Source organism: Diadema antillarum, unplaced genomic scaffold, assembly GCF_040938485.1.
Source record: "Diadema antillarum isolate AM-2024a unplaced genomic scaffold, OU_Dant_1.0 seq00001076_RagTag, whole genome shotgun sequence".
Lineage (NCBI taxonomy): Eukaryota > Metazoa > Echinodermata > Echinoidea > Diadematoida > Diadematidae > Diadema > Diadema antillarum.
In genome coordinates this window covers 1,626,456-1,636,592 of record NW_027271899.1, presented here as the reverse complement: position 1 = coordinate 1,636,592, position 10,137 = coordinate 1,626,456, and the positions used below count along the sequence as shown (strand labels likewise).

At 39.7% G+C, this 10,137-nt stretch overlaps 1 protein-coding gene across 1 annotated transcript; it reads left to right on the top strand.

Annotated features, from left to right (window-relative positions):
* The first annotated feature begins 534 nt into the window (after positions 1-534).
* Positions 535-3,385, top strand: LOC139743380 (inhibitor of growth protein 2-like). Its single transcript, XM_071653864.1, has 2 exons — positions 535-736; positions 2,760-3,385. The coding sequence occupies exons 1-2, from the start codon at positions 604-606 to the stop codon at positions 3,383-3,385; spliced, it is 759 nt and encodes a 252-aa protein (XP_071509965.1). The 5' UTR covers positions 535-603.
* Positions 3,386-10,137: the final 6,752 nt, after the last annotated feature.

The following is a 10,137-nucleotide window of genomic DNA, read 5'->3' as shown; positions in this document are numbered from 1 at the left end:
TCCGTCCGTCTGTCCCTAACGCTGTCTAGAGTCGCGTGGCAACAAGTTTCTTAGGCCAGCCACCCACACACCAAACAGCGGGTTTGATGTAGAGGGACCCCACCACACGCGAGTCTACCAGTAACCACAGCTGCCTTGTACATGACTGCATCATGTAGCAGTTGTGGACGTACAGATACGACGATGTCATTGTATTTCGCGCGACTTACATATCCGGTCTATACCATGTTGGTGATCAACATGGGGTGAATAGAATTCACTGAAGTATAATATATTTAACGAAAGAAAGAAAGTAACATTTATTTGATGAGACTAACAAATTGTCTACATATAAAAACATATGAAATAAAATATACATTTGCCCATGATGTCACATTGATTGAAAAAAGAAAGAAAATTCAAGAAGATTTACCTACTGTAAACAAATCACATTATTTAAATTACCATCAGATGACCTTTAGCACCTATCACAGGACGCATGCGTCATGTCATAATCGTAGTTTACATCTGCTGCTTCATGTTGGGGAGAAACCCGGACCGACAAAATTTTGTACAATAATAACGACTGCTTTACGTGTTTGTTTACCTGTCCAATCTCCAAAAATGAGTCAAAGCGCAGCAAATATGAACCAGACCACTACATATGTGGAGGACTATTTGGACTGCATTGAATCGCTCCCAAATGATCTTCAACGGAATGTATCACAAATCCGGGAGATCGACAACGCATATCAGAGTGAGTGTTCTAACCAACGTGTTGCAACGAGGTGGTGTATGCTTGGCTGCCCGATGCTCCCCTAGCACACCGGCGATTCAGTACGGGCTGAACACTGCCAAGCGCCGATGTTGATAGTGCCATGCATATGCCAGTGCATGCAGTGCAGTGTGGTGTTTATGCATTGACTACTGATTAGACACTGTACTACTAGCAGTTAGTCTTCTACTAGATTCTAATGTCATATTCAAGTCTAGGATTGCTATAAATTCAGACTTAATGAAGCCAGTGATCTTGTGATTCAATGTGGTTTAAATAAAGGCAAGTTTAGTAAAGATCTGGAGTGGAAATTGGGCTCACTCATTTAAACACACCCGTCACCATGTCCATGGCATGGACGCATGGATGGGCCGTGGTCCATACTCCATTCACCAAAATTGTAGGCTACAACCCTATAGGCTATGACTCCATCTGTATGTTCAAAAAAAAAAGAAGAATCGTCTGTTATGTTTAATGAGGGTGTTTATTTTGTCTTAATCATCTAGGAACTTTATTACCTCCGCCAAGGGAGGAGGTTATGTTTTCGTTACCGTTGGTTTGTTTGTTCGTTCATTCGTTCGTTCGTCTGTGTGCAAAATAACTCAAAAAGTAGACAACGTATTGGGATGAAACTTGCAGGGAAGGTTGAGAATTACACGAGTATCAAACGATTAACTTTTGGTACAATGTAGTGATCCGAGAATTTTGGGGGAATTTATGAAGGATTTTTGATATTTTGGCAGGTAGGGTCAGTGAACTTGGGAGTTCAGGCTGTGCGTATTTGAGGTTTGCATGCGCGCACTAAAGTGCGTGCTCTAGTTTCAGAAATCTGCTGGGGTGAGGCGCGCTGTGCTGCTGAGGGTTTATGACGTAACAAAGGCTACGATTGGGAAATCGGGAGACTTTCAGCACACTGCTAGATAAACACTTTCAGCATGCTATAGTACGTATGGGTGGAAATCACTGATATATATATGGAAGAACAAGATCAGTGATGGAAATGAGCTGCATGCTTGGCGGAGGTCTGCGCTCTCAGAGTGCTTCTCTAGTATTACAATTGTACTCTTGTAGACTGTCTATATTTAGATAGTAATTTAGATGTAGGTTGTAAATTTAGATTGACCAGACACAGTGCGACTTCTGTACAGCGACAGACAGGGCTGTGTAAATCGGCAGCTTTGGGGAACACTCCGAACAGCTTTAAGTTTCACCAGGGGTTGACCAAAAGATTGGTCTGTATCTTGTTGGGGATGTGTTCCGCGGAGACTGCATCTGGATCTGGCTTCACGGAATCCCCTTCTATGGAGGAGAGCTGTAAATGTCAAAAAATGATTTAAAAAAAAGTGAAGTGATGCTGTGTGAAACTGTGTGTGTGTGAAGGGGGGGGGTGGGGTAGGGAAAATGCAGTGTAATCTGTGAATGTGATCGTACTTCCTTTTTAATTTTATATTGTACCTGGCCCAGGTACAATGATTAGACCATCTACTACTGTAACTTTTAATTAGAAAATGTGATTATGATGACATCTTTTGCTCTGAACATGAGACCGACTGAGCAAGCAATTCTGGATTACTGTAAAACCAGATTTTTTTTTAATGTGTGTGTGTGTGTATTTTAATTTTTTGAGTTTACAAGAGCCAAGATTCACGAAAATAAAAAGCATGCAAAAGTGTTGTTTTTTTTCTACACTAAATGCAGTGTATGCCAGTGGCAACTTGCAAAAAAAAATCATACTGCAAAGTTTAAAATCAGTTATTGAAGGCAGAGTGTCACATGTATGTAAAATGACGCAGTGGCACTCATGAAGTCAATGAAGTGGTCCACTTACATGAACGTGTATTTCCTTTGTATGTTTGGTTTGTTTTGTGTGACTTCACATTCAATCTTTCTCTCTCTCTCTCTCTCTCACTGTGTAGTGCAAATTCATTTTACTTTGATGCAGGCTATTGATATACAATAACTCATGTTTTTAGATTTGTTTTTGTGTTTGTTCTTACCTGTGTAGGTGTTCTCAGGGAAATCAAACAGTTGTATGAGACACTGCTGACAAAGGACCTTGACAATCACAACAAGAGGCGCACCCTGATCCACCTCCATCGAAGCCTGATCCAGAGTCAGGAACTTGGCGATGAGAAGCTCCAGTTTGCCTCCCAAATCGTAGAGGTGGTCGAAAACCGTCTCCGCCAGATGAACATGAACCGCACCCACCTTGAGATCACTGAGAAGCCCGAACATCCGCCAGACCCGCCCCCGAAGAGCAAGAAAGCAGCCCCCGCTGTCGTGGAGACAGCTGCGCCCGAAAAGACCAGCAAGCGGCTGCGACGTAGCCGCAACATCGACACCAAGGAGAAGGACAACCACGTCCCACAACCAGCGGAGAACCCCAAGGCGAAGAAGAAGAAGCGCAACAAGGCGAAAGCTGACCGTGATATCTTGCCCATCGATCCACCCATTGATCCGAACGAGCCCACGTACTGTCTTTGCCAGCAGGTGTCGTATGGTGACATGGTTGGATGTGACAACAAAGACTGTCCATTTGAATGGTTCCACTTTGGCTGCGTTGGGTTGAGTACCAAACCCAAGGGCAAGTGGTATTGCCCGAAATGCTTGCCTGATGTGAAAAAGAAATGATGTGCACAGCTCTCTCTATCTCTACTCTTATCATTTTTACTTAATATTGATGCATTTATACTTTGTATATTGAATGCAGAACATGTTCACAAATGTATTCATCATATTTTGGAAACCTGATTTTTTTTTTTTTCAGGAAGGCAATTCTCTCTCAGTTTGTCCAAAATTGTAAAAGCTAGCTATTATGTGTACATGTATAAGGTACAATGTATAAGTACACACATTTGTACCACTTATGCTACAGTGTATGCACATAAAAGAATTAGCTCAGCACTACAGTGTACTTACTCTGGTGATGACAGTTACATGAGATCATTGGAGTATGTTTGTGAACAGGTTCACTGCATGTTTCTGTTTATATGGATTCATATTTTGTAAATATTTAAAGTGCACTATTAAATTAATGATGTTTATGACAAGATATTTGGCATATTGCAGAATTATCTTCGTCCCATAGCACACATGCTGGACAGCTTTTGAGGGCCCATTACATTGTATTTCAAAGGGTTGCAAGAGATGAAAAGAGTGAAATGCATGTGCTTTACATGGTCAGTTATTGTTTACAACTGATATCAGTCTTGCAAACAGAACTTTGCAAAAGTTTTCATGATGATATGGGGCATAGATGTGTGAGTATGATTTGTTTTTAATTGAATAACTTGAACACCCAAATTTGAGTGTTTTTGACTCAAAAAGGGCAACCGAATACAGTCACCTTGACTGTATAATGGAATCCGTGGAAAGAAAATCCTTCTACTCATAAGTACTGTGACTTTATAATACTGTCATTGGAAAACAAGTGAAGTTGAAAATTCTGTGACCACCTGATTTTTTTGGCCATGTTTGGGGTGTGGTGATTGGAACTGCTAAAATGTATTCACTAGACAAAAAAGCTTATCCTTATTTTTCGCCTATACATGCAACTCCTGGTACATGTATGACAAATTTCTTGGGAACAGCAGTTTTCTTTCATTATGTCAAGATTTTGTTACATATAGCCGAACAGATGATAATTTAGGGGCTTGAATATTTATTTTGCAGTAACCAGAACTTTGTTACAGTGTATAACCATTTTACATAGAGTACATTTGTGTGATCATAGCAATATGTGTGCCAGTAATGTCTACGTGTTTATAGATGCTTGAAGACTAAACTTGTGACAAGTGTCCCAATAAAGACCTTTTTTTTTTTTCTTGCAACGCCCATCCTCCTGTTGATAGCATAGCATTTAATGATGTACAATGGCCTTTCACATACAGCACTGTATTTGTTCATATTTGTGTTTTAAATGACCTAGTGTACATGAATGGGCATACATCTTTGTATTTCAGAATCATTGTGATGAATGCCTTCAAACAATATTATTCTTAATCTTAAATTATACAGCCAAAATGGAACTGAAGTTCAAATTTGGGACACAGAATTGAACAAGCTTGTACCTATTCCAGTTACAAGTACATTTTCATTTCCACACAGTCTTCTGAGTTGTATTTATGTTGAGGGTTTATGTTGAGGGTTTGTTCATTTCCTTAAATTATGAAGGAAGAAAGTAAAGTATGCTATCATATGTCTTTGATATTGTCAGGCTTTAACTACAAGAATCTGAAATATGACTGACAATTTTCGTATGTCCACATGCATCAATAGAAAAACTATGCGCACAATGCTAGTACTCGTACCTGTATATCACATGACTTTAAAAGACCCTCTAATATTGTTAGGCCCTGTATGCCAAGCTCATCAGTATGTTTTGATTGGGAACGTGTCAACATGTGTGTCTGTGAAGTGGACTGTGCATCGCAGATGCCTCACAACATGCTGCAGTGTATCTGAAATACATCTGGTTAAGATTCTCCTCCACTGACCAGTCAACTTTGTCCTACTTTACATGAACTTCCAGAGTTCCAGTGCATCATACATCGGACTTCTAGTGTGCTGAACTCATTGGACCAAGGAAATGAGTTATCTATTCAATGGTTTTGTTATACTGTAGCAGCAGATTGCTGCATGGCCAATGTACGGTAGGAGAACGATAGAAATTAATCAATGAAATATGAAAAAGAGAATCTGGACCTACAGAGAACTTGTTTAAGGTACAAGATGTAATTTTTGGAATAATACACTTGTATGAATTGTTTATTGCAGGATGGATGATAAACATATAAATGTAATACTTGTAATCATAATCATAGTTTCATCAGCCTTGTTCAGCAGGGAATTAATGTATAGTGTATGCAAGAAAGTCCTCCCTAAAGGTCAAAGTGCACAATGTACAGTATGTATATAATACTTGTATCAATAAAGACGTCAGGTAATGGAAAAAAAAAACATTTGTCTTATGAGATTCATATGTGAGAAGCATGAATTTATTAAAATGCAGCAATATTGTAAATGAAACAGTTCAAAACCATAAACATTTAAACCTGTACAACATATTTCTTGTTTTGTTATGTATTTTGCTTACAAAACATGTATCAAAACAATCAACGTTGTTGTTTCTAAGTACAACTGTACATGTAGGTACCATCACCGGTTTGTTATTTGTGAAATATCTCATATATTATTGCTCTCTCCGTCTCCTGTCTGTCTGTCCATCTGTCCATCTGGTTCTCCCTCTCTCTCTCTCTCATTGATTGATATTACAGGCAGGCATGGAGACACAATCTACTGAAATAGTTTATACAGATGGCCAGGGTATATCGAGACAAAATCGGCAAAAGTCATTCTGACTTGTGCTAAGACTATCTTATGGTCATCATAATTTTAGAGATACATACAGTGTCTATGTTCAGGTGTGCATCACGGAGTCATTAATTCAATCCTATGTAGAATCTGCACATGATGTTTCTCTGTCCTAGGAGGTGCGCCAAACTAAGTACAAAGGTATTGTACTTCAGGGAAACATTTTCTCTTAATACAGTACAGACAAAATACATTGTAGCTCAATTTGAATTTAAAGCAAAGAAATTTAGCGAATGTTTGGGAAATCCATACTCGGACGGAATGTCACTCTATAATATGATATACATGTACCTTCAAAGGAGCGATCATGACGCTGTGGTATATTCACAATGTCTATGGCATCATCTCTCAGTCAAATGTGTCTACGTTCTTACACTCTCTATATTCCCTCACTATTAACCATCATGAAGCATCCTCAAAAGACACAGAAGTCGCGTCTCCTTTTCTGTCTGAAGGTAGAAAGCTGTGCAAGTACTTCTAGTATGTTTCTTCCCTTGTGTGTGAAATGAAGAAGTGTCAGCAGACCACATTATTAACATTCAATCATTTATGTATGTATGTATATATGTATATGTATATGTATATGTATATGTATATATATGTATATATATATATATATATATATATATATATATATACAGATAGATAGATATATACATGTATGTATGTATGTATGTACCGTATATATATATTTTTTTACTATATTTCCAATTTGCACAAAATTACACGCAAACTAAAATTTCAGATAAATCATGAATGGTGTTTCGAACAAATAATATCGTAAATGCTCCCTTAAACCGAGAAGAAATGTAGGCATCTCTATTTAATTATGTATAGCCCGTCAGGGTATAGATGGACTGTATGCTCTAAGTGATATCTAATGACGATGGTCTCGGGAATAATTCTCTACTCTCTATACAAGTGACTGTCATTCATATACTCTGGCACACCATTGTATCACAACTCCCACGATTCAGAGGCCTGCTGTAGATTTGTGCACATAGCTACAGTCATGGTGTACAAACGCTATACGGTTGGATGTGTTACATGTATTATGGTATTGTCGCTGTCATATAAAATAATTTATTCATCTTCGGCATTTACTGATCTCACACAGATGCACTCTAGTTGGGCTTTCCACCTTATCATAACACCGACTGAAATTCTAGGGAACCTGATTTTCAAATTTGCAGTAAACCTCCCCTAAGTCGGTGTTGCATACACATGTTGAAAAAAAAAAACAGCCTTAATGGTTAAAATCTCGTGTTAATGTATTATATAAATCGAAATGTATGTGAGGTCGAATGATTTTCTTCATTCCTTTTGGAGTTGAGTAAGGTGAGGTTGATTGTACCGGGTATACTGAATTTGAGCCTGCGTGCTGACAAACAGTACAAACGTTAGTCTGTTTATATCACTTTAATAAATGTAGTATTATTTCGTACAATCCGGTACAATTTGCCTGGAAATCATGTATATCATCTCACATATGAACTTCCACTTCACATAATAGTTTACTTTTCTGAAAAGCAGCATGGCGGTATCACAGTTAAAGGGATGGTACAGTATTGGTGGAGATGAGATTTGGGCTTTTAACTACTGTTTTTTTTGCGAGATACCAAGAAAACACTTGTGAAATAGTACAGAGCATACCATTTAAAGAGGAATTCAAAGTCTATTTGATGAAAATCAGGTTTGGAATGACTGAAACATCCAAAAACAAAGTAAAACAAAGCGATTGTAATAAAATGTGGGTCCCACACTTTATCAGAATCGCTCTGTTTTGGATATGTCAGCCATTTCAAAACCAATTTTCATCAAATAAACGTTGAATTCCTTATGGAATTACATGCTCTTTCATATTTCATAAGAGGTTTCTCATTATCTCACACACACACACACACACACACACAAAATGTTAGAAACCTGAAATTAGATCTCAACCAAAACTATACGCCCCCTTTCACGCATTATTAATGCTGTACGACAATGTTCGAAAGACTGAGCCTGCACTGCGTCCACAACGGAGTTCACTTAATGGAAATACCCCTGTGTCATATTTTATGTACAACTGTTTGAGTGTCGCTGTTTTTTATGACGATGTCGGCGGTAGCTGTTTCCAAGAATACATACTGTGATGCTCTCGCATACGCTGCGCGTTTCAGTCCCTTTTCTCGCTTTCCTCTTTGTCACCGGGAAGACAGCATCTTCCACGGGTCTAAGTAATTGCCAAGTCAGGAAAGCCTTGGATGCACTCCCGACGAGCGCTCTAGTTCCACAGAATGGATGATCTCGAATAAATAAATCAGTCAAATGGTTTGTCCTCGCTGGCTGAATGATTACTTCTTTGATATGAGAACATTCTATACGTTTATGCAGCAAGTCACTTCTTATGACAAACAATCGAACACGCTTCCCTGAATTGATGAATCGTTTCACAATAAAATGCACAAAATAAATCTTGTGTCACGTTATCTTAACCATAATAAATAATCAAAGCACATTTACAAGGCCCTTTTACCATTTGGGTCCATAGATTTCTGCGGAGTTCTCTAAACTATGTCCAGATTCGTGGAGTCTTTTAACCACACATTGTTGAATGACGGTAGCGTTGGTGACATGTCGCTGCATCGACACTGAAAAGGAGCAGATGACGGCAACGTCCGTTTCCAACACAATCGAACGTCATCAGTAACGCTCCGCACAGGGTAGAGCATCTGTCTTGGCGCCATAGGGAGAGATGCCATCGTGTTAGGTCTTGCGCGGAGGTCAACAGGGAAGTCAGGGGTGGATACATTATGTACTTCCGGTGAAGGTGAACTCTGCCCAGTTGACGCCAGAGCTGGTGTGGATGTCAGGGATGTCCGCGTCGTGCCGACATCTGAAGATGAGTCGTAGATAGATTTGGGTGATGGTTTCACGGGTTTATCGCTGTCGCCGAAAGGGAGTGATTCCTTTGTTGTGCTTGGATAGTAGGGAACCTCAGTCTGCGCGATGGTGCTTGTAGTGCTTCCAAAAGTTTCCTCAGATGTAGAAGCAGTTGCTTTAGATATCATGTGCTGTTCTGTAGTAGATTGCTTCAACAAATTTTCTGTTTCAGTATTAGCTGGATACTGCTCAGTCACATCGTAATCAAGAGATGTAAAGGGCAACGACGGTTCATGAGTACCAAGCGGTGTGGTCATTATATCAGTTATGGTTATTTCAGAAACTTCTTGTAGAGGAGAAAGTACGGTTGTTTTTAGGGGTAAAGTTACTTCTCTGGTCGTGTGAAGTGATACAATTTCTTGTATACTTTCCGTACTTGTCGTTACAGACAGTGTTGGTTCCAAGTTTTCCTCAGTAGAAAGCAGTTGCTCGTCAAATGTAACAAAAGGGACATCAGTTGTTGGATATGGCGTGGTAAATATGTCTGTATCCGTAGACTGTCTGAAGTCCTCTGATACAGAGATAGCCGGAACTGTGGTAACGAAGGTGGTATCATTGACTGTATCTGCTGTATGATTCGGCCTAGAATGAATCGTAGAGACACGCGGCTGTGTCGCAGGTGCAGCAGTTGAAGTCGGGTAGCCCTGAGACGTGATACGATCATTCGCTAGTGTTTCTGGCAGAATATCTGTCGTCTTTTCTGATTCTGGTGGCAGCGGAGCTCTAGGGATGCTAGGCAGAGATACGTTGCCTGACGCCCCCTTATCAGGAGATCCAGAATAGGGTTTATCGCTTGTCGTCCAAACAGTGGAGGTTGAATCCGTGGTAACTGACTCTTGATCTGGCGCTGCCTGAGCAGTGGCAGAAAAAGTGGTGTTGCTAATCGTCACTGGATCCATCGATGTCGATTTCGTTTTAAAACCTGGGCTGCTCGTTACAAGCGAGTCACTAGAATGTACGCTCGGAGTCCTAGTAACGCCGGAGATTGTAGATGATGCCTTTTTTATTGTTGAAAACGACTTAGGTGTCACTGAGGAAGTTGCAACTTCTGATGATTTTAAATTTGTTGCAGCCTGAGTTGT

Coding starts and splice junctions, on each gene's coding strand:
- LOC139743380 (XM_071653864.1), top strand. CDS start 604: ATGAGTCAAAGCGCAGCAAATATGAACCAGACCACTACATATGTGGAG. Junction 737..2,759: donor GATCGACAACGCATATCAGA/GTGAGTGTTCTA, acceptor TTACCTGTGTAG/GTGTTCTCAGGGAAATCAAA.